General features: G+C 34.7%; 1 protein-coding gene across 1 annotated transcript; it reads left to right on the forward strand.

Moving 5' to 3' along the window:
• Positions 1-377: 377 nt before the first annotated feature.
• On the forward strand, positions 378-1,908 carry LOC121502361 (uncharacterized). Its single transcript, XM_041775721.2, has 2 exons — positions 378-1,722; positions 1,778-1,908. The coding sequence occupies exons 1-2, from the start codon at positions 424-426 to the stop codon at positions 1,784-1,786; spliced, it is 1,308 nt and encodes a 435-aa protein (XP_041631655.1). The 5' UTR covers positions 378-423; the 3' UTR covers positions 1,787-1,908.
• The last annotated feature ends 24,272 nt before the right edge of the window (positions 1,909-26,180 follow it).

Here is a 26,180-nt window from a genome sequence, read left to right on the forward strand (position 1 = left end):
TGTTAATGCTGATCAAGAATATATATGATTTATGGGGTCGGAAATGTCTCCTTCAGCCAGAAAAAGTATTATTTTATATTTTGTAGTAGGCCAGTTGATATTATTATGATCTGGTCACACGATTGTTGGGCTACGCTCTCTGAGAGAGCAGGTTACTCTCTCTCTCAGAGAGCGCTGCTTATGAATTTTGGGGGTTGAAAGGCACGCGGCCGGAGAGTGGCAGATCACTGCTTTTGGAGAAGTTAAAAAGAGAAGACGTAGTTGGTGAACAAAAGATAAGAAACAAAAGTGTAAAATAATATAAGCAACATATAATACTATAATATAAGAATAAATAAAAGAGACTAATTAAAATAAAATACGGCCACAATCTCAGAAGTGGGATCGAGAAAATTTTTTGTGCACGTCAACTAAAAAACCGAAATGGATTTGGACATTAATAAAGTGACGGTGGCTCAGCTGAAAAAATGGCTAGAACGTTTAAACTTGTCGACGAAGGGATCAAAAGCTGATCTGTACTCCCGGATATGTGCGATTCCACCCGAAAGCCGAGGCAGTGCTCCAATGATAAACCAGGTGGAAGAGGAGCAAGAAATTCTGGACGAAGAGGCGGAAGGGGCAGCGGTGGAGAAGCAAGTGAAGCAGAATCGGACGGAACTGGCTCGTGGCATGGCAACTATGGAGGAGCTGCATCGTGAAATCGAGAAGGCAAGGAAGGTTCTCGAGAATCTTCAGCAGCAGATCGACAGCGTCAGTTCGAGAACAAGCGACGCGCGACCAAGCGGCGCCAGAAACGACATGTCTGAACATAACGGCGACGTGTGCGAAAGAGATGGCGAGCGTAGCAACGGTGCGGCCGATGATGTCCGTAGGAGCGAAAGGGATGGCGAGCGAAGCGAAGCGAATGAGGCAGAGAGGAATGAAAGAGACGCCAGCGAGAATTCTGGAAATTTCGGACGAAACGACAACGGGCAAAACGGCAGCAGCGACGCTAACAGTGGAAGAGGCGGTCGAGACGATTTTTCGTCAGCCGGATTTGGCTTGGCAAAGGAAATCTTATTGGATTTTTCGGAAAACATGTCTGTTCGTGCCTGGGTCTCCCAATGGGAGAATGTTGCCAGATTGTATAAGCTAACGGACACCCAGAGTAGAGTTTTGCTGATTGGAAAACTGAAAGGCAGCGCGTTGCAGTGGCTACACGCAGATGCAACCCGGTTCGGAGAATCGACGAGTGAGCTGGTAGACCAGTTACTTCTTGCGTTTGGTGGCAACGAGTCGAAAGCAGAGTTGAGACGCAAATTCGAGGCGCGGCTATGGAAGCCAACTGAGAAGTTTTCAGTCTATTTCGAAGAAAAACGCAGGCTGGCACGAGAAGTCAACATGGAAGATGACGAGCTGCTGCACGGACTTATTGTTGGCATTCCGGCGATAAATCTACGCAATCAGGCCAAGCTTCAGTGTTTCGAGAACCCAGGAAGGATGCTTAAAGCATTTGCCAACATAATGTTGCCGGTAAGGGCTGCTGGAGAGAAGAAGATGCACAACGCGAAGGATGAGCTGGCGAACAAGGAGACGCGTTGCTTTAACTGCAACGGTAAAGGGCACTGGGCTCGAGACTGCATCAAATCAAAGAGGACTCCTGGGTCTTGCTATGGATGTGGGGCGATGGATCACATGATCAGCAAGTGCCCCCAAAACAAGAAGGATGCGGCAAATAATTACGTAAGATTGTTTAAAATTTTTGTTTATGAAAACTCTAACCAGCCAATTATTACAGAATGCTTGATCGATTCAGGAAGCCCAGTATCTTTGATAAAATTTTCTTATGTACCCAAAAATATTAGATTAGAGCCTCATGAAGAGCTATATTATGGATTAAATAAAAGCATACTAAGAAGTTATGGAAAAATGTTATGTTATGTAATGAAAGAAGAAATAAAGATTTATTTTAATTTAATTGCTGTGGCTAACGATTCAATGAGCTGTAATATTGTGCTGGGTAGGGACTTTATGGAGGCTTGTAATCTGAAAATTAATTTAGAAACCTTAAAAATGATCACTGTCGAGGGAATTGAAACCCAAATTGAGAATAAGACAAATATTAGTTTATTGAATGACACTAAGGAACCGAAGGAAGCGAATGAAATGTTAGAAGAAAGTTTAGAAAATGAAATGTTAGAGGAAAGTTTAGAAAATGAAATGTTAGGAGAAAGTTTAGAAAGTGAAATTTTGGGAAACGGTCTAGGAAATGAGACTTTAGAAGAAGAAAGGTTCGAAAGCAAAATTTTAGAAGAGACTTTAGGAAGTAATAGGGACGATTTCACAAGAGAAATGATGAATATTAATATTTTAGAGGATGATGAAAAGGAAAATTGCTTTATTATTGGTGAAAAAATTAGCTACAAGGATCGAGAGAAGTTTATTAAGTTGTTAGAGACACATTATGTTCAAGTCAAGCGACCTGAGAATCCGAAAATAAAATGTGAAATGAATATAGTGTTAGAAAACTCGAAACCATTTAGTTGCGCACCGAGGAGACTGTCATATAGTGAAAAAGAAGCACTGTTAAAAATGTTAGAAGAATACATTAGAGATGGAATTATTCAACCTAGTAAATCGGAGTATGCTTCTCCTATTGTATTAGTGAAGAAGAAGTCGGGGGAACTGAGACTTTGTATCGATTTTAGAAGATTGAACAAAATAATGTCAAAGGATAACTATCCGATACCATTGATTGATGACCTTTTGGATAATTTAGTAGGAAAATCGGTGTTTACGAAATTAGACCTTAAGAATGGATATTTTCATGTATTTGTTAACAAAGAGTCAGTAAAATTTACGTCTTTTACCACCCCATTGGGACAATTTGAGTTTTTGCGGATGCCGATGGGCTTAAAAACAGCTCCGCAGGTATTTCAGAGATTCGTTAATGACATATTTTCGGACATGATAAGGCAAAAGAAGGTGATCATATATATGGACGATATTTTAGTGGCAAGCAAAAGTTTAGAAGAACATTTAGAAGTTTTAGTAGAAGTATTTAGAAGGCTAGTAGAAAATAAATTAGAGTTGAGAATGGACAAATGCAAATTTTTACAAGACAAGGTTAAATATTTAGGTTTTCTGATTTCGAATGATGGGATTAAGGCTGACAGTAAAGGGTTAGAAGCGATACAAAATTTTCCGGTTCCAGGCAAGGTGCAAGCAGTTCAAAGTTTTTTAGGTCTTTGCTCGTATTTTCGGCGATTCATTAAGGATTTTTCGATATTAGCGAAACCATTGTATGATTTGTTGAGAAAAGATAGAGTTTTTAAGTTCGAAGCAGAAGAATTGGATTGTTTTTCGGTGTTAAAGGCGAAATTAATGGAAGCGCCAGTTTTAGCGATATACGACTACAGAGATGATGTTGAGCTTCACTGTGACGCAAGCGCTTTAGGATTTGGAGCTGTGCTTCTTCAGAAAAAAGAGGACAATAAATTGCATCCTATTTTCTATTTCTCAAAAAGATCGACTGCAACAGAAGCAAAGTATCATAGTTTCGAGTTAGAGACTTTAGCCATAATTTACGCGTTAAGAAGGTTTAGAATATATTTACTAGGCAAACGTTTTAAAATTGTAACAGACTGCAACTCTCTAACGTTAACGCTCAATAAGATTGAGTTGAACCCAAGAATAGCACGGTGGGCTCTAGAATTGCAAGAGTTCGACTATGAATTAAAGCATAGATCAGGCAAACAAATGCAGCATGTAGATGCATTAAGCAGATGCAACAACATAATGATAGTGGAGACAAATACATTCGAAACAAATTTAGTAATTTGTCAATCAAAAGATGCAAAGGTTCAAGAAATTAGGAAAATGTTAGAAAGCAGCGAGCATAAGATATACGAAATGAGAAACGGTGTAATTTATAGGAAAAGTAATGACAACCGATTATTATTTTATGTACCGAATCGAATGGAGGGACACCTGCTATACAAATACCATGACGAAATGGGTCATATTGGGAGGGATAAAATGTTAGATGTTATTGGAAAAAGCTACTGGTTTCCAAACATGAAGGACAAAGTAGTAGAGCATATTCAGAATTGTTTAAAGTGCATAGCTTATTCTCCGAAAGTGGGTAAAGGAGACGGACACTTACATAGCATACCCAAAGGCAATAAGCCTTTTGAGATCATTCATATAGACCATTATGGACCGGTAGATAGCAGCAGATTGAAAAAACATATATTTGTGGTGGTAGATGCTTTCACAAAGTTCGTTAGGTTGTACACAACAAAAACGACGAATACAAAAGAGGTGATAAATGCATTAAAAGACTATTTTCGAGCGCACAGTAGACCGAAATGTATAATATCGGATCGAGGCAGTTGTTTTACATCGTCTGAGTTTACAGAGTTTATGGAAGATAGTAACGTTAAGCACATAAAAATTGCGACGGGCTCGCCTCAGGCAAATGGTCAAGTTGAACGAATAAATAGGAGTTTAGGACCCATGATAGCAAAACTGATAGAACCGGGAAAGGGTTTACATTGGGATAGAGTTATGGAAAAGGTTGAGTATTCGATGAATAATACGATGCATAATAGCATTAAGCTATGTCCTAGTGAAACATTATTTGGGATAATACAGAGAGGAGAAACATGTGACGAGCTAAAGGAAAGATTGGAAGATGAAGAAGAGAAAGGAAAGATTAGGAAAAACTTAGAAGATGAAGATGAGATTATTGAGGAAAACAGGAGAAATTTAGAAAAACTTAGAAGAAAATTAGAAGGGAAAGAAGAGATTAGAAATGAGTTAGAATTAGAAGAAAAAAGTATTGAGGAAAATAGAATAAATTTAGAACAAATTAGACAGTAAACTGAAGTAACACAAAGACAGGCTCAAATGAAAAATGAAGAATACTACAATGCGAGAAAGAAGAAGGCAACCGAATATAAAGAAGGAGATTACGTTATGGTTAAGAATTTCGACAGTACTGTGGGTGCTGCAAGAAAGCTCATTCCGAAGACTAAGGGTCCTTATGTCATTGTAAAAGTTTTAAAAAATGATAGATATGTTCTTAAAGATATAGACGGGTTTCAGTTGTCTCGCAATCCATACCAAGGCGTGTGGAGTGCAAATAACATTAGACATTGGATAAAATCATAATATATTGATAAAATATGTAATTGTAATATTGTAAAGTAAAGAGAAGCAAATTGTAATACTGAAACAAATTGTAAATATGTTAAAGTTGTAATTAAGTTATAGCATTAAGTCAGAGATAGAGGGCTATCTCAAAGTCAGGACGGCCGAGTTGTAGCAGGCCAGTTGATATTATTATGATCTGGTCACACGATTGTTGGGCTACGCTCTCTGAGAGAGCAGGTTACTCTCTCTCTCAGAGAGCGCTGCTTATGAATTTTGGGGGTTGAAAGGCACGCGGCCGGAGAGTGGCAGATCACTGCTTTTGGAGAAGTAAAAAAGAGAAGACGTAGTTGGTGAACAAAAGATAAGAAACAAAAGTGTAAAATAATATAAGCAACATATAATACTATAATATAAGAATAAATAAAAGAGACTAATTAAAATAAAATACGGCCACAATTTTGAAATCAAATTTTGGAGGACAATTCGGAAAGCTGTTCTGAATTGGGTTTTCTACGCTTAACAAATCTGCATACTACGTTTAGGGCTTTTTTTCATTTCATTTTTTCTCAATTTTTGAGAATTTTAATGATGGTACGTACCCCTTATCAGATTTTGAGAAAATGGCTCAAAAAATTTTTTCCTTCGGATATGGCTAAATCGATTCTCCTGTTAATGCTGATCAAGAATATATATGATTCATGGGGTCGGAAATGACTCCTTCAGCCAGAAAAAGTATTATTTTATATTTTGAAATCAAATTTTGGAGGACAATTCGGAAAGCTGTTCTGAATTGGGTTTTCTACGCTTAACAAATCTGCATACTACGTTTAGGGCTTTTTTTCATTTCATTTTTTCTCAATTTTTGAGAATTTTAATGATGGTACGTACCCCTTATCAGATTTTGAGAAAATGGCTCAAAAAATTTTTTCCTTCGGATATGGCTAAATCGATTCTCCTGTTAATGCTGATCAAGAATATATATGATTTATGGGGTCGGAAATGACTCCTTCAGCCAGAAAAAGTATTATTTTATATTTTGAAATCAAATTTTGGAGGACAATTCGGAAAGCTGTTCTGAATTGGGTTTTCTACGCTTAACAAATCTGCATACTACGTTTAGGGCTTTTTTTCATTTCATTTTTTCTCAATTTTTGAGAATTTTATCAAATTTTGAGAAAAAGGCTCAAAAAATTTTTTCCTTCGGATATGGCTAAATCGATTCTCCTGTTAATGCTGATCAAGAATATATATGATTTATGGGGTCGGAAATGACTCCTTCAGCCAGAAAAAGTATTATTTTATATTTTGAAATCAAATTTTGGAGGACAATTCGGAAAGCTGTTCTGAATTGGGTTTTCTACGCTTAACAAATCTGCATACTACGTTTAGGGCTTTTTTTCATTTCATTTTTTCTCAATTTTTGAGAATTTTAGTGATGGTACGTACCCCTTATCAGATTTTGAGAAAATGGCTCAAAAAATTTTTTCCTTCGGATATGGCTAAATCGATTCTCCTGTTAATGCTGATCAAGAATATATATGATTTATGGGGTCGGAAATGACTCCTTCAGCCAGAAAAAGTATTATTTTATATTTTGAAATCAAATTTTGGAGGACAATTCGGAAAGCTGTTCTGAATTGGGTTTTCTACGCTTAACAAATCTGCATACTACGTTTAGGGCTTTTTTTCATTTCATTTTTTCTCAATTTTTGAGAATTTTAAGGATGGTACCCCTTATCAAATTTTGAGAAAATGGCTCAAAAAATTTTTTCCTTCGGATATGGCTAAATCGATTCTCCTGTTAATGCTGATCAAGAATATATATGATTTATGGGGTCGGAAATGACTCCTTCAGCCAGAAAAAGTATTATTTTATATTTTGAAATCAAATTTTGGAGGACAATTCGGAAAGCTGTTCTGAATTGGGTTTTCTACGCTTAACAAATCTGCATACTACGTTTAGGGCTTTTTTTCATTTCATTTTTTCTCAATTTTTGAGAATTTTAATGATGGTACGTACCCCTTATCAGATTTTGAGAAAATGGCTCAAAAAATTTTTTCCTTCGGATATGGCTAAATCGATTCTCCTGTTAATGCTGATCAAGAATATATATGATTTATGGGGTCGGAAATGACTCCTTCAGCCAGAAAAAGTATTATTTTATATTTTGAAATCAAATTTTGGAGGACAATTCGGAAAGCTGTTCTGAATTGGGTTTTCTACGCTTAACAAATCTGCATACTACGTTTAGGGCTTTTTTTCATTTCATTTTTTCTCAATTTTTGAGAATTTTAAGGATGGTACCCCTTATCAAATTTTGAGAAAATGGCTCAAAAAATTTTTTCCTTAGGATATGGCTAAATCGATTCTCCTGTTAATGCTGATCAAGAATATATATGATTTATGGGGTCGGAAATGACTCCTTCAGTCAGAAAAAGTATTATTTTATATTTTGAAATCAAATTTTGGAGGACAATTCGGAAAGCTGTTCTGAATTGGGTTTTCTACGCTTAACAAATCTGCATACTACGTTTAGGGCTTTTTTTCATTTCATTTTTTCTCAATTTTTGAGAATTTTAATGATGGTACGTACCCCTTATCAGATTTTGAGAAAATGGCTCAAAAAATTTTTTCCTTCGGATATGGCTAAATCGATTCTCCTGTTAATGCTGATCAAGAATATATATGATTTATGGGGTCGGAAATGACTCCTTCAGCCAGAAAAAGTATTATTTTATATTTTGAAATCAAATTTTGGAGGACAATTCGGAAAGCTGTTCTGAATTGGGTTTTCTACGCTTAACAAATCTGCATACTACGTTTAGGGCTTTTTTTCATTTCATTTTTTCTCAATTTTTGAGAATTTTAATGATGGTACGTACCCCTTATCAAATTTTGAGAAAATGGCTCAAAAAATTTTTTCCTTCGGATATGGCTAAATCGATTCTCCTGTTAATGCTGATCAAGAATATATATGATTTATGGGGTCGGAAATGACTCCTTCAGCCAGAAAAAGTATTATTTTATATTTTGAAATCAAATTTTGGAGGACAATTCGGAAAGCTGTTCTGAATTGGGTTTTCTACGCTTAACAAATCTGCATACTACGTTTAGGGCTTTTTTTCATTTCATTTTTTCTCAATTTTTGAGAATTTTATCAAATTTTGAGAAATTTCTCAATTTTTGAGAATTTTAATGATGGTACGTACCCCTTATCAGATTTTGAGAAAATGGCTCAAAAAATTTTTTCCTTCGGATATGGCTAAATCGATTCTCCTGTTAATGCTGATCAAGAATATATATGATTTATGGGGTCGGAAATGACTCCTTCAGCCAGAAAAAGTATTATTTTATATTTTGAAATCAAATTTTGGAGGACAATTCGGAAAGCTGTTCTGAATTGGGTTTTCTACGCTTAACAAATCTGCATACTACGTTTAGGGCTTTTTTTCATTTCATTTTTTCTCAATTTTTGAGAATTTTAATGATGGTAACCCCTTATCAGATTTTGAGACAATGGCTCAAAAAAATTTGTTCCTTCGGATATGGCTAAATCGATTCTCCTGTTAATGCTGATCAAGAATATATATGATTTATGGGGTCGGAAATGACTCCTTCAGCCAGAAAAAGTATTATTTTATATTTTGAAATCAAATTTTGGAGGACAATTCGGAAAGCTGTTCTGAATTGGGTTTTCTACGCTTAACAAATCTGCATACTACGTTTAGGGCTTTTTTTCATTTCATTTTTTCTCAATTTTTGAGAATTTAATAATGGTACCCCTTATCAAATTTTGAGAAAATGGCTCAAAAAATTTTTTCCTTCGGATATGGCTAAATCGATTCTCCTGTTAATGCTGATCAAGAATATATATGATTTATGGGGTCGGAAATGACTCCTTCAGCCAGAAAAAGTATTATTTTATATTTTGAAATCAAATTTTGGAGGACAATTCGGAAAGCTGTTCTGAATTGGGTTTTCTACGCTTAACAAATCTGCATACTACGTTTAGGGCTTTTTTTCATTTCATTTTTTCTCAATTTTTGAGAATTTTAATGATGGTACGTACCCCTTATCAGATTTTGAGAAAATGGCTCAAAAAATTTTTTCCTTCGGATATGGCTAAATCGATTCTCCTGTTAATGCTGATCAAGAATATATATGATTTATGGGGTCGGAAATGACTCCTTCAGCCAGAAAAAGTATTATTTTATATTTTGAAATCAAATTTTGGAGGACAATTCGGAAAGCTGTTCTGAATTGGGTTTTCTACGCTTAACAAATCTGCATACTACGTTTAGGGCTTTTTTTCATTTCATTTTTTCTCAATTTTTGAGAATTTAAATGATGGTAGTACCCCTTATCAAATTTTGAGAAAATGGCTCAAAAAATTTGTTCCTTCGGATATGGCTAAATCGATTCTCCTGTTAATGCTGATCAAGAATATATATGATTTATGGGGTCGGAAATGACTCCTTCAGCCAGAAAAAGTATTATTTTATATTTTGAAATCAAATTTTGGAGGACAATTCGGAAAGCTGTTCTGAATTGGGTTTTCTACGCTTAACAAATCTGCATACTACGTTTAGGGCTTTTTTACATTTCATTTTTTCTCAATTTTTGAGAATTTTAGTGTACCCCTTATCAAGTTTTGAGAAAATGGCTCAAAAAATTTTTTCCTTCGGATATGGCTAAATCGATTCTCCTGTTAATGCTGATCAAGAATATATATGATTTATGGGGTCGGAAATGACTCCTTCAGCCAGAAAAAGTATTATTTTATATTTTGAAATCAAATTTTGGAGGACAATTCGGAAAGCTGTTCTGAATTGGGTTTTCTACGCTTAACAAATCTGCATACTACGTTTAGGGCTTTTTTTCATTTCATTTTTTCTCAATTTTTGAGAATTTTAATGATGGTACGTACCCCTTATCAGATTTTGAGAAAATGGCTCAAAAAATTTTTTCCTTCGGATATGGCTAAATCGATTCTCCTGTTAATGCTGATCAAGAATATATATGATTTATGGGGTCGGAAATGACTCCTTCAGCCAGAAAAAGTATTATTTTATATTTTGAAATCAAATTTTGGAGGACAATTCGGAAAGCTGTTCTGAATTGGGTTTTCTACGCTTAACAAATCTGCATACTACGTTTAGGGCTTTTTTTCATTTCATTTTTTCTCAATTTTTGAGAATTTTAAGGATGGTACCCCTTATCAAATTTTGAGAAAATGGCTCAAAAAATTTTTTCCTTAGGATATGGCTAAATCGATTCTCCTGTTAATGCTGATCAAGAATATATATGATTTATGGGGTCGGAAATGACTCCTTCAGTCAGAAAAAGTATTATTTTATATTTTGAAATCAAATTTTGGAGGACAATTCGGAAAGCTGTTCTGAATTGGGTTTTCTACGCTTAACAAATCTGCATACTACGTTTAGGGCTTTTTTTCATTTCATTTTTTCTCAATTTTTGAGAATTTTAATGATGGTACGTACCCCTTATCAGATTTTGAGAAAATGGCTCAAAAAATTTTTTCCTTCGGATATGGCTAAATCGATTCTCCTGTTAATGCTGATCAAGAATATATATGATTTATGGGGTCGGAAATGACTCCTTCAGCCAGAAAAAGTATTATTTTATATTTTGAAATCAAATTTTGGAGGACAATTCGGAAAGCTGTTCTGAATTGGGTTTTCTACGCTTAACAAATCTGCATACTACGTTTAGGGCTTTTTTTCATTTCATTTTTTCTCAATTTTTGAGAATTTTAATGATGGTACGTACCCCTTATCAGATTTTGAGAAAATGGCTCAAAAAATTTTTTCCTTCGGATATGGCTAAATCGATTCTCCTGTTAATGCTGATCAAGAATATATATGATTTATGGGGTCGGAAATGACTCCTTCAGCCAGAAAAAGTATTATTTTATATTTTGAAATCAAATTTTGGAGGACAATTCGGAAAGCTGTTCTGAATTGGGTTTTCTACGCTTAACAAATCTGCATACTACGTTTAGGGCTTTTTTTCATTTCATTTTTTCTCAATTTTTGAGAATTTTAATGATGGTACCCCTTATCAGATTTTGAGAAAATGGCTCAAAAAAATTTTTTCCTTCGGATATGGCTAAATCGATTCTCCTGTTAATGCTGATCAAGAATATATATGATTTATGGGGTCGGAAATGACTCCTTCAGCCAGAAAAAGTATTATTTTATATTTTGAAATCAAATTTTGGAGGACAATTCGGAAAGCTGTTCTGAATTGGGTTTTCTACGCTTAACAAATCTGCATACTACGTTTAGGGCTTTTTTTCATTTCATTTTTTCTCAATTTTTGAGAATTTTAATGATGGTACCCCTTATCAAATTTTGAGAAAATGGCTCAAAAAATTTTTTCCTTCGGATATGGCTAAATCGATTCTCCTGTTAATGCTGATCAAGAATATATATGATTTATGGGGTCGGAAATGACTCCTTCAGCCAGAAAAAGTATTATTTTATATTTTGAAATCAAATTTTGGAGGACAATTCGGAAAGCTGTTCTGAATTGGGTTTTCTACGCTTAACAAATCTGCATACTACGTTTAGGGCTTTTTTTCATTTCATTTTTTCTCAATTTTTGAGAATTTAATGATGGTACCCCTTATCAATTTTGAGAAAATGGCTCAAAAAATTTTTTCCTTCGGATATGGCTAAATCGATTCTCCTGTTAATGCTGATCAAGAATATATATGATTTATGGGGTCGGAAATGACTCCTTCAGCCAGAAAAAGTATTATTTTATATTTTGAAATCAAATTTTGGAGGACAATTCGGAAAGCTGTTCTGAATTGGGTTTTCTACGCTTAACAAATCTGCATACTACGTTTAGGGCTTTTTTTCATTTCATTTTTTCTCAATTTTTGAGAATTTTAAGGATGGTACCCCTTATCAGATTTTGAGAAAATGGCTCAAAAAATTTTTTCCTTCGGATATGGCTAAATCGATTCTCCTGTTAATGCTGATCAAGAATATATATGATTTATGGGGTCGAAAATGACTCCTTCAGCCAGAAAAAGTATTATTTTATATTTTGAAATCAAATTTTGGAGGACAATTCGGAAAGCTGTTCTGAATTGGGTTTTCTACGCTTAACAAATCTGCATACTACGTTTAGGGCTTTTTTTCATTTCATTTTTTCTCAATTTTTGAGAATTTTAAGGATGGTACCCCTTATCAAATTTTGAGAAAATGGCTCAAAAAATTTTTTCCTTAGGATATGGCTAAATCGATTCTCCTGTTAATGCTGATCAAGAATATATATGATTTATGGGGTCGGAAATGACTCCTTCAGCCAGAAAAAGTATTATTTTATATTTTGAAATCAAATTTTGGAGGACAATTCGGAAAGCTGTTCTGAATTGGGTTTTCTACGCTTAACAAATCTGCATACTACGTTTAGGGCTTTTTTTCATTTCATTTTTTCTCAATTTTTGAGAATTTTAATGATGGTACCCCTTATCAGATTTTGAGAAAATGGCTCAAAAAATTTTTTCCTTCGGATATGGCTAAATCGATTCTCCTGTTAATGCTGATCAAGAATATATATGATTTATGGGGTCGGAAATGACTCCTTCAGTCAGAAAAAGTATTATTTTATATTTTGAAATCAAATTTTGGAGGACAATTCGGAAAGCTGTTCTGAATTGGGTTTTCTACGCTTAACAAATCTGCATACTACGTTTAGGGCTTTTTTTCATTTCATTTTTTCTCAATTTTTGAGAATTTTAAGGATGGTACCCCTTATCAAATTTTGAGAAAATGGCTCAAAAAATTTTTTCCTTAGGATATGGCTAAATCGATTCTCCTGTTAATGCTGATCAAGAATATATATGATTTATGGGGTCGGAAATGACTCCTTCAGTCAGAAAAAGTATTATTTTATATTTTGAAATCAAATTTTGGAGGACAATTCGGAAAGCTGTTCTGAATTGGGTTTTCTACGCTTAACAAATCTGCATACTACGTTTAGGGCTTTTTTTCATTTCATTTTTTCTCAATTTTTGAGAATTTTAATGATGGTACGTACCCCTTATCAATTTTTGAGAAAATGGCTCAAAAAATTTTTTCCTTCGGATATGGCTAAATCGATTCTCCTGTTAATGCTGATCAAGAATATATATGATTTATGGGGTCGGAAATGACTCCTTCAGTCAGAAAAAGTATTATTTTATATTTTGAAATCAAATTTTGGAGGACAATTCGGAAAGCTGTTCTGAATTGGGTTTTCTACGCTTAACAAATCTGCATACTACGTTTAGGGCTTTTTTTCATTTCATTTTTTCTCAATTTTTGAGAATTTTAATGATGGTACGTACCCCTTATCAGATTTTGAGAAAATGGCTCAAAAAATTTTTTCCTTCGGATATGGCTAAATCGATTCTCCTGTTAATGCTGATCAAGAATATATATGATTTATGGGGTCGGAAATGACTCCTTCAGCCAGAAAAAGTATTATTTTATATTTTGAAATCAAATTTTGGAGGACAATTCGGAAAGCTGTTCTGAATTGGGTTTTCTACGCTTAACAAATCTGCATACTACGTTTAGGGCTTTTTTTCATTTCATTTTTTCTCAATTTTTGAGAATTTTAATGATGGTACCCCTTATCAAATTTTGAGAAAATGGCTCAAAAAATTTGTTCCTTCGGATATGGCTAAATCGATTCTCCTGTTAATGCTGATCAAGAATATATATGATTTATGGGGTCGGAAATGACTCCTTCAGCCAGAAAAAGTATTATTTTATATTTTGAAATCAAATTTTGGAGGACAATTCGGAAAGCTGTTCTGAATTGGGTTTTCTACGCTTAACAAATCTGCATACTACGTTTAGGGCTTTTTTTCATTTCATTTTTTCTCAATTTTTGAGAATTTTAATGATGGTACCCCTAAATTTTGAGAAAATGGCTCAAAAAATTTTTTCCTTCGGATATGGCTAAATCGATTCTCCTGTTAATGCTGATCAAGAATATATATGATTTATGGGGTCGGAAATGACTCCTTCAGCCAGAAAAAGTATTATTTTATATTTTGAAATCAAATTTTGGAGGACAATTCGGAAAGCTGTTCTGAATTGGGTTTTCTACGCTTAACAAATCTGCATACTACGTTTAGGGCTTTTTTTCATTTCATTTTTTCTCAATTTTTGAGAATTTTAATGATGGTACGTACCCCTTATCAGATTTTGAGAAAATGGCTCAAAAAATTTGTTCCTTCGGATATGGCTAAATCGATTCTCCTGTTAATGCTGATCAAGAATATATATGATTTATGGGGTCGGAAATGACTCCTTCAGCCAGAAAAAGTATTATTTTATATTTTGAAATCAAATTTTGGAGGACAATTCGGAAAGCTGTTCTGAATTGGGTTTTCTACGCTTAACAAATCTGCATACTACGTTTAGGGCTTTTTTTCATTTCATTTTTTCTCAATTTTTGAGAATTTTAATGATGGTACGTACCCCTTATCAGATTTTGAGAAAATGGCTCAAAAAATTTTTTCCTTCGGATATGGCTAAATCGATTCTCCTGTTAATGCTGATCAAGAATATATATGATTTATGGGGTCGGAAATGACTCCTTCAGCCAGAAAAAGTATTATTTTATATTTTGAAATCAAATTTTGGAGGACAATTCGGAAAGCTGTTCTGAATTGGGTTTTCTACGCTTAACAAATCTGCATACTACGTTTAGGGCTTTTTTTCATTTCATTTTTTCTCAATTTTTGAGAATTTTAATGATGGTACCCCTTATCAATTTTGAGAAAATGGCTCAAAAAATTTTTTCCTTAGGATATGGCTAAATCGATTCTCCTGTTAATGCTGATCAAGAATATATATGATTTATGGGGTCGGAAATGACTCCTTCAGTCAGAAAAAGTATTATTTTATATTTTGAAATCAAATTTTGGAGGACAATTCGGAAAGCTGTTCTGAATTGGGTTTTCTACGCTTAACAAATCTGCATACTACGTTTAGGGCTTTTTTTCATTTCATTTTTTCTCAATTTTTGAGAATTTTAATGATGGTAGTACCCCTTATCAAATTTTGAGAAAATGGCTCAAAAAATTTGTTCCTTCGGATATGGCTAAATCGATTCTCCTGTTAATGCTGATCAAGAATATATATGATTTATGGGGTCGGAAATGACTCCTTCAGCCAGAAAAAGTATTATTTTATATTTTGAAATCAAATTTTGGAGGACAATTCGGAAAGCTGTTCTGAATTGGGTTTTCTACGCTTAACAAATCTGCATACTACGTTTAGGGCTTTTTTTCATTTCATTTTTTCTCAATTTTTGAGAATTTTAATGATGGTACCCCTTATCAAATTTTGAGAAAATGGCTCAAAAAATTTGTTCCTTCGGATATGGCTAAATCGATTCTCCTGTTAATGCTGATCAAGAATATATATGATTTATGGGGTCGGAAATGACTCCTTCAGCCAGAAAAAGTATTATTTTATATTTTGAAATCAAATTTTGGAGGACAATTCGGAAAGCTGTTCTGAATTGGGTTTTCTACGCTTAACAAATCTGCATACTACGTTTAGGGCTTTTTTTCATTTCATTTTTTCTCAATTTTTGAGAATTTTATCAAATTTTGAGAAAATGGCTCAAAAAATTTTTTCCTTAGGATATGGCTAAATCGATTCTCCTGTTAATGCTGATCAAGAATATATATGATTTATGGGGTCGGAAATGACTCCTTCAGTCAGAAAAAGTATTATTTTATATTTTGAAATCAAATTTTGGAGGACAATTCGGAAAGCTGATCTGAATTGGGTTTTCTACGCTTAACAAATCTGCATACTACGTTTAGGGCTTTTTTTCATTTCATTTTTTCTCAATTTTTGAGAATTTTATCAAATTTTGAGAAAATGGCTCAAAAAATTTTTTCCTTAGGATATGGCTAAATCGATTCTCCTGTTAATGCTGATCAAGAATATATATGATTTATGGGGTCGGAAATGACTCCTTCAGTCAGAAAAAGTATTATTTTATATTTTGAAATCAAATTTTGGAGGACAATTCGGAAAGCTGTTCTGAATTGGGTTTTCTACGCTTAACAAATCTGCATACTACGTTTAGGGCTTTTTTTCATTTCAATTATTTCTCAATTTTTGAGAATTTTAATGATGGTACGTACCCCTTATCAGATTTTGAGAAAATGGCTCAAAAAATTTTTTCCTTCGGATATGGCTAAATCGATTCTCCTGTTAATGCTGATCAAGAATATATATGATTTATGGGGTCGGAAATGACTCCTTCAGCCAGAAAAAGTATTATTTTATATTTTGAAATCAAATTTTGGAGGACAATTCGGAAAGCTGTTCTGAATTGGGTTTTCTACGCTTAACAAATCTGCATACTACGTTTAGGGCTTTTTTTCATTTCATTTTTTCTCAATTTTTGAGAATTTTAATGATGGTACCCCTTATCAAATTTTGAGAAAATGGCTCAAAAAATTTGTTCCTTCGGATATGGCTAAATCGATTCTCCTGTTAATGCTGATCAAGAATATATATGATTTATGGGGTCGGAAATGACTCCTTCAGCCAGAAAAAGTATTATTTTATATTTTGAAATCAAATTTTGGAGGACAATTCGGAAAGCTATTCTGAATTGGGTTTTCTACGCTTAACAAATCTGCATACTACGTTTAGGGCTTTTTTTCATTTCATTTTTTCTCAATTTTTGAGAATTTTATCAAATTTTGAGAAAATGGCTCAAAAAATGTTTTCCTTAGGATATGGCTAAATCGATTCTCCTGTTAATGCTGATCAAGAATATATATGATTTATGGGGTCGGAAATGACTCCTTCAGTCAGAAAAAGTATTATTTTATATTTTGAAATCAAATTTTGGAGGACAATTCGGAAAGCTGTTCTGAATTGGGTTTTCTACGCTTAACAAATCTGCATACTACGTTTAGGGCTTTTTTCATTTCAATTATTTCTCAATTTTTGAGAATTTTAATGATGGTACGTACCCCTTATCAGATTTTGAGAAAATGGCTCAAAAAATTTTTTCCTTCGGATATGGCTAAATCGATTCTCCTGTTAATGCTGATCAAGAATATATATGATTTATGGGGTCGGAAATGACTCCTTCAGCCAGAAAAAGTATTATTTTATATTTTGAAATCAAATTTTGGAGGACAATTCGGAAAGCTGTTCTGAATTGGGTTTTCTACGCTTAACAAATCTGCATACTACGTTTAGGGCTTTTTTTCATTTCATTTTTTCTCAATTTTTGAGAATTTTAATGATGGTACCCCTTATCAAATTTTGAGAAAATGGCTCAAAAAATTTGTTCCTTCGGATATGGCTAAATCGATTCTCCTGTTAATGCTGATCAAGAATATATATGATTTATGGGGTCGGAAATGACTCCTTCAGCCAGAAAAAGTATTATTTTATATTTTGAAATCAAATTTTGGAGGACAATTCGGAAAGCTGTTCTGAATTGGGTTTTCTACGCTTAACAAATCTGCATACTACGTTTAGGGCTTTTTTTCATTTCATTTTTTCTCAATTTTTGAGAATTTTAATGATGGTACCCCTTACCAAATTTTGAGAAAATGGCTCAAAAAATTTGTTCCTTCGGATATGGCTAAATCGATTCTCCTGTTAATGCTGATCAAGAATATATATGATTTATGGGGTCGGAAATGACTCCTTCAGCCAGAAAAAGTATTATTTTATATTTTGAAATCAAATTTTGGAGGACAATTCGGAAAGCTGTTCTGAATTGGGTTTTCTACGCTTAACAAATCTGCATACTACGTTTAGGGCTTTTTTTCATTTCATTTTTTCTCAATTTTTGAGAATTTTATCAAATTTTGAGAAAATGGCTCAAAAAATTTTTTCCTTCGGATATGGCTAAATCGATTCTCCTGTTAATGCTGATCAAGAATATATATGATTTATGGGGTCGGAAATGACTCCTTCAGCCAGAAAAAGTATTATTTTATATTTTGAAATCAAATTTTGGAGGACAATTCGGAAAGCTGTTCTGAATTGGGTTTTCTACGCTTAACAAATCTGCATACTACGTTTAGGGCTTTTTTTCATTTCATTTTTTCTCAATTTTTGAGAATTTTAATGATGGTACGTACCCCTTATCAGATTTTGAGAAAATGGCTCAAAAAATTTGTTCCTTCGGATATGGCTAAATCGATTCTCCTGTTAATGCTGATCAAGAATATATATGATTTATGGGGTCGGAAATGACTCCTTCAGCCAGAAAAAGTATTATTTTATATTTTGAAATCAAATTTTGGAGGACAATTCGGAAAGCTGTTCTGAATTGGGTTTTCTACGCTTAACAAATCTGCATACTACGTTTAGGGCTTTTTTTCATTTCATTTTTTCTCAATTTTTGAGAATTTTAAGGATGGTACGTACCCCTTATCAGATTTTGAGAAAATGGCTCAAAAAATTTTTTCCTTCGGATATGGCTAAATCGATTCTCCTGTTAATGCTGATCAAGAATATATATGATTTATGGGGTCGGAAATGACTCCTTCAGCCAGAAAAAGTATTATTTTATATTTTGAAATCAAATTTTGGAGGACAATTCGGAAAGCTGTTCTGAATTGGGTTTTCTACGCCTAACAAATCTGCATACTACGTTTAGGGCTTTTTTTCATTTCATTTTTTCTCAATTTTTGAGAATTTTAATGATGGTACGTACCCCTTATCAGATTTTGAGAAAATGGCTCAAAAAATTTTTTCCTTCGGATATGGCTAAATCGATTCTCCTGTTAATGCTGATCAAGAATATATATGATTTATGGGGTCGGAAATGACTCCTTCAGCCAGAAAAAGTATTATTTTATATTTTGAAATCAAATTTTGGAGGACAATTCGGAAAGCTGTTCTGAATTGGGTTTTCTACGCCTAACAAATCTGCATACTACGTTTAGGACGTAGTGTTAAATAAGCCTGGTTTCGGGACCTTTGATGTCGGTAAAAAGGGTAATAAAAATGCAATTAATGGATTAGCTGTCAAAATTAGAGTGGTTTAGATAATAAAAATGCACTTAGTTAGGGGGAGATATGAACCTGTCATAAGAGGGGGTAATAAAGATGGAATAAATTAGGGTCAGTGCATGTAAAAGGACACTTGAGATCAAGTGTTCAAGGGATTCCCACAGGGATATGGATACGAGTGCGAATGCAACGGAGCGATCCCGGTAGCGACCCCGGATCGATGCACGTGCACCGACGACCCCTCACTTAGAGGGTGAGGCAATTGAAAAAGGGCGCACCGGGGAGATCCTGCACCGACAGGAGTGATCCTGACCCACACGTGTACGTTCACCCACTTAAGGCAATTGAAAAAGGGCGCACGGCGGCGCACAGTAGCGCCTCCCGAACAAAAGCCGTTGCAAAAATCGAAAAAGTCGTTGTCGCAAAAACGATTTTAACCATACTTATTCGACAGGAAATTTCCCATGGATTCAGAATCTGCTGTAAAATCAATTTTCGGATTTTTTTTTGTAGAAGATATGAGCATTCAAAGTTGAACTTTGTTTCCATTTTTGCATCATAAGTAAAAAAAAGGAAAAATTTGTTGACTTTCATGTAATATTACACAAAAACTATATTACCTATTGCCATGATTTTTGCTTTAAATAATAGACACATTCATAAACTGTAACCCAATCTAAAAAAAAGGGGAATTGGGTTAGGGCTTGCACAGGTAAATCGCTACCTGCCAGGTGTCCATTTTTTCACTTTTTTCTGGCTAAAGTAGTCTATATCTTTTTTGGATGGGCTGAGCCACTATACACACTATTACTACGACCTTTGTGGATCTATTCTGGACCAAAATCAACTTACATCTGCTGCGTCGAGCTGCGTCCCCGGAAATGCAACAGCATAAACCAAAACTACTCAGGGTTAAATATACCAAAATACCGACTCAGCTTCATACTAACCAAAAAATATACTAACTGTAGCGTGTGGCGGTTACACGTTGAAATAAAAAAAAAATTTTTTTTTCAGTTTTCAAACTATTTTTATCTGAGCAAATACATAAAAATAAAGATAAAAAATTAAATAAAAAATATTTTTAAAAAATTGTCTTCATTGAGAAAAAAATATTTCTTTACTTTGATACCCTTTAAAAAGGCGAATGAGTGGGCGTGGCAGATTTTCCAATACATATGTAAATTTTAAAACAATTACCTATAAAATGGCGTCTAAATTATTTAGTTATCTTATTTTGTTCAAAAGTTATGATTTTTGCAACGTAAAATGAGAAAAGGCGCTACTGTGCGGCGGTCCTGCTCCGCCCGGAGTGATCCTGAGCATCCCGTGTACGTTCACCCACGATCCTCGTTTGAAAAAGGGACAGGGTGTAAGTGAACAAGGGCGCCAGACGTGAACGTTCAGGCAACATCCTCACTTGATAAAGGGACGGGGTGTAAGTGAACAAGGGCGCCAGAGTCGAAACATGTTCCCACCCACGACTCAGGACTGTGATTTTCCCTGTGAGATACCTCACTTGAAAAAGGTCACTTGTTTTCCCACTGTAGCGCCGCTGGAAAGAGGATCAGAGCAGTCAAATTTTCCCACCCTCATCCCACCTACACTAGATCAAGTGCGTGCAACAACCTGCTCAATTAGCTCACCAAAGTAGGGATGGTGAAGGATGCACTTGTAACGGTTACTCATCGAAGTTGGATCACACTTCAAAAAAGGATGGAAAGGTTGGGAATGGACATCAAGTGTTTGTCCCACATTTTTCGTATTTGTTTGTTGATCGTTTTGCGGGTCTACGAAAAGACTAGTTGTGACTTAAGAATCACTCCTAGTTTGTGTCTCAACCGTCACCATCAACCGCCGCCGCAACCGCAACCGAAAATTTCAAAGTGAAATAAAAAACAAGTGCAAAGTGTAAAAAAGTTTGTAAAATATAATTTACAAAATACACAAAATCGAAAAAAACCTTAAAAAAATTAATAACAAAAAACCAAAAGTTTTTAAAAACAATCAAAAACAAACAAAACCAAAAACCTTAAAAAAATTAATAACAAAAAACCAAAAGTTTTTAAAAACAAACAAATACAAAAATGTACGCCAACAACAACAACATCATCAACAACAACATGAATGCAATTTATTGCAACTCCTGCCAGCGATACCTACCCCTATCAACTCAATGGCACAACCATGTGCGGACGGAGCAGCACAAATATTTTGCTACCCGACCCCTGGATGGGAGTGTAAAGCAAATCATCGATGGATACAAGGGACGCATCCTTCAGTATATGTTCATAAATGAGGGAGCAGCTCTTAGGATTCCTGTTGAATTCCTAAATGAAGCGGGCCAAGCACTACTCCCTCATATCGAAAGAGTGCTAGCGTTCCACACAGCTTCAAAAATAAATTTTGAACTGTTTGCAGAATACATGTTAATTAAAGAACATGAAACACAAGTGGAAATGAAATCGTTTCAGAGTAAGATGACTCTGCTTACGATTGGCTCAAATTTATCCGATTTATATAATTCCCACACTGAAGCCATTATTACGAAAATGGGTGAGTTCCAAGAGAAGGACAGTGGATGGACCCTAACACGCATAGTTAGGGTCGAGTTGAACATGATGCAATGTGTTCCTCTCAAGGGATCTGAGTATTTCGATCTCCCTCCCTCTCTTAAAAAACGCAGAGCATGCATCAATGTGCAGAATAGGGATGTTTTCTGCTTCAAGTGGGCAATAGTCTCAGCACTTAACTCCTTAAAAGAGAAAGGAGAAAGGTGCAATGCCTATGGTGTGGATATTAAATCACCAATTATCCACACCAATAATATAAAAATCGATTTTACTGGGTTGACGTTCCCGATGAAAATAAAGAGCATTGACAATTTCGTGCTTCAAAACCCTCACATAAGTGTAAATGTGTTTGGGTATGATGAGGAGAAGGACACCGTATACGGCCCACTATATTCGAATGGAAAGGAGAAGGAGAACCACGTAAATATGCTTTTCCTCGATGGACCAACCCCCGATAATTATGGCCATTACATGTGGATTAAAAATATGTCCGGGTAAGAAAAAACATAAATATATCAAAAAAAAAAAAAAATATATGAAATAATTATATTTTTATGTCAATCCACTTATACATATAAATACATTTTTGTTTTACAGACTTCTATCATCACAATTGGGAAAAAACGGTGATAAGCGTTGGTTCTGCAACAAGTGCCTCTCATACTCAACAAATGAGGCCAGAGCTCAACGCCATGCAGAAAGATGCACCAACATTGTGAGCGAAGCACCCAAGGAAGGAGATGTCATCAAATTCGACCATATTAACCGCCAGCTGGAGGTACCCTTTGCTGTGTATGCCGACTTCGAGTGTATACTCGAGCCCACAACGATAGATGTAAGTGAGAAGACGCAAATAGTAAATAAGCATATTCCGATTGCCTTCGGGTATTATATTAAGTGTTCATTTGACCCTGCCTTAGACAAATATGTTTCAAAGACAGGTTCAAATGTCGGGCGCACTTTTGTAGATAGTTTAACGTCTGATTTGTCTGCTATTTACGAGAAGTACATGAATTATATAGTCCCCCTTCAAATGAGTGCACAGGATGCTTATGATTTCGATGAGGCCCTTAACTGCCACATATGTAAGGGAGTTTTAGGAAATGATAGAGTGAGAGATCACTGTCATTTTACAGGTCAATTTGAGGGGCTGCACATAGCGAGTGTAACCTAAAGTATAAGACAGGAGATTTCATACCTGTTTTCTTTCACAATATGTCTAAATACGATGCTCATTTATTTGTGAAAGAACTCGGGGAGATTGAGGGTGAAATTAAAATAATTCCCTTGAATAAGGAGGTATATATTTCAATTTCAAAATATATTCCTATAGGAAAAAATAAATTAGAAATTAGATTTTTAGATACTATTCGTTTCATGCCCTCTAGCCTAGACAACCTTGCAGGAACTTTAAATGAAGGGGATTTCAAAGTTCTTCGAAATCAATTTCCAAATAGTACTGATTTTAGTTTGCTTCGTAGGAAAGGTGTATTTCCCTATGAATATTTAGATTCTGAGCGCAAGCTGATGGAAACTTGTCTCCCACCAAGGAGTGCATTTTTCAGCAAATTAACAGACTCAGAATGTTCTGAAGCTGATTATCTCCATGCAGTTCAGGTTTGGTCCCACTTCAAGTGTAAAACACTTAGAGATTATTTAGAGCTATATTTGAAGACAGACGTTTTGTTGCTGACAGATGTCTTTCAGAATTTTAGGGCTATCTGTAAAGGTATCTACGAACTCGATCCTGCCCATTATTATACAACTCCGGGCTTCTCATGGGATGCGATGTTGAAGACTACCAAAATATCCCTCGAGTTAATATCGGATATAGACATGATTTCATTTATTCAAAGTGGAATTCGGGGGGGTTTAGTTCAAAGTAGTCATCGATATACAAAAGCGAACCACAAATACCTCAAAGATTTCGATCCAACTAAGGAATCGGAATATTTGATGTATGTGGATGCAAACAATTTATATGGATGGGCAATGTCTGAACCACTCCCCTATGGCGATTTTAAATGGATGGAACCTTCAGAAATAGAATCATTTAATATTAATTCTATTTCTGAAAGTAGTGAGTATGGATACATTCTAGAGGTCGACTTGAAGTACCCATATGCACTTCACGACCAACACAATGACCTGCCTTTCTGTCCCGCAAATAGACGTCCTTCAAAAAAATCCAAGACTGCAAAGTTAATAGCGGATCTTTGCGATAAAAATAAATACATTATGCACTACAGAACTTTGCAGCAATGCTTACTTAATGGATTGAAACTTGAAAAGATTCACAATATCCTTCGATTCAAGCAAAAACCCTGGCTTAAAGAATATATTGACATTAACACTGCACACAGGACTAGGGCTAAAAGTAACTTCGAAAAAGACTTGTATAAGCTTTTAAACAACAGCGTCTATGGTAAAACAATGGAAAACAGCTTAAAGCGCAAAGATATTCGGATAGTGACAGAATGGGAAGCTCCACCTGTGGGTCCAAAAGGTGGGCGTCCGAGATTATGTGCTAGGGACCTAATAGCTAAATCAAATTTTCACAGTGCAACTAAGTTTAGTGAAAACATGTACGCAATTCAAATGAATAGGTTGCGTAACGTTTGTGATAAGCCAACATATCTAGGTTTTGTAGTGTTGGAGTTATCCAAATGGAAAATGTACGATTTTCACTACTCTTATATGAAACCAAAATTTCAAGATGCACTGAAATTAAACTATATGGATACAGATTCATTTATCTATTCCATAAAGACAGAGGATTTATATAAGGACATTCGAGATGATATTCAATTAAAATTTGATACATCTGAATACCCTGATGAATTGGCTAGGCAATATGGTTTTCCGCAGTGTAACAAGAAGCGCTTAGGGTACTTTAAGGATGAGCTGCATGGCAGGCCAATGACAGAGTTTGTGGGTCTAAGGTCTAAGATGTACGCCTATACAGCGTCAAGTGCAGGTAGCGAGCCCGAAAAATGTGTCAAAAAAAATAAGGGCGTGAAGCGAAGTGCCTTGGAGAAAATTACATTCGAGAAATATAAAAATTGTTTGTTCACAGGACAACAAGAAAGTGATAGCATGTATTTGTTTCGGTCTAGGGGGCATGAAATTAATACATACAAAATTACAAAAATTACATTAGATAATAAGGATGACAAGAGGCTAATATGTGAAGACGGAATTGCCACAAAAGCGATAGGACACTATTCGACAAGAGAAGGGGAACTTATGGGGTGTATCTCATCTCTAGCAGACAGAGCACGGGGGTTAAATAATGAAACTCTTGCGATAATGAGTGAAAGAAAGAGAGAAGACTTAAAAAGAAAGTTGGAGGAAACAAACAGTGCGCTCGACGAATATGAACGAGATTTAATTTGGCATTATATTAAAATAGCTAAACTAGAAAATCCAGAATTTGTGATATAAAATATAAATTCAAATTTGTAAATAAAACATTGTATTTAAGTTTTAAACTAAAATAATTTATTCAAAATGTTTAGATCTAAGATTAAAATATAATGTATAATGTAAAGTTAAAATTAAAAATAAATAAAAATTAAAAAAATAAAAAAATAAAAATAAAATGTGTTGTATGTGTATGTTTATTTCATTACAAAATTTCAGATGTATTTATCCAGCTGTCGTCACTTTTCGGGAAGCCCAACCAACGTACGAGTGCTCTTTTGCCTTGTCTTTTAAGTACCTTTTCAACTAGATATGTGTTGGGAAATCGGGTTTTTTTCAGCTCTTCCTTATAGAATCCGCCTTTTACGGGATTTCCATTCAAGTCCTTTAATAGGTATGTTACCGGATAAGTGTTTTGAATTTTGTATATTGTAAAAATTTCAACATTCCAATTCGGAGTAAATCCTTTTTCAAAAACTCCCTTATATTTCGAAATTCCAACATTGTCACCAATTTTCAGTTTGCTACCTGCAAACATTTTGATATTATTGTACACCGTTTGCAAGATATGCCTCTCATTCTCGGCGTTTACTTCTACGGGAGCCATTTTTATAGTCCTGTGTACTTTATTGTTGTAAAAGTTAATTAAGGCTTGATACATATCGATCCATTTATAGGTCCCATTGTAAGAAAACTCCTTCCACATTAGTTCTTTTAATGTCCTGTTGAATCGTTCCACAATGGAAGCCTTTAGAGTACTAAATGTCGAATAATGATTTATTTCATAACGATTCATCAACGACTTAAATTGTATGTTAAAAAACTCTTTACGGTCATCTGTTTGTAGATGCTTAGGTACTCCATACCCAGAGTTGAATATTTTTTCCATTGCTTCAGAAACATGTGAAGCAGTCTTAGACTTAAGTGCTTCGCCAAAGGCGAGCTTTGAGAAGGTGTCAATAACTGTAAGAAGGTAGCGATATCCCTTATTCGTGGGAGAGTACTTTT

Source organism: Drosophila kikkawai, unplaced genomic scaffold (genome assembly GCF_030179895.1).
Source record: "Drosophila kikkawai strain 14028-0561.14 unplaced genomic scaffold, DkikHiC1v2 scaffold_101, whole genome shotgun sequence".
In the NCBI taxonomy this organism is placed as follows: Eukaryota; Metazoa; Arthropoda; class Insecta; order Diptera; family Drosophilidae; genus Drosophila; species Drosophila kikkawai.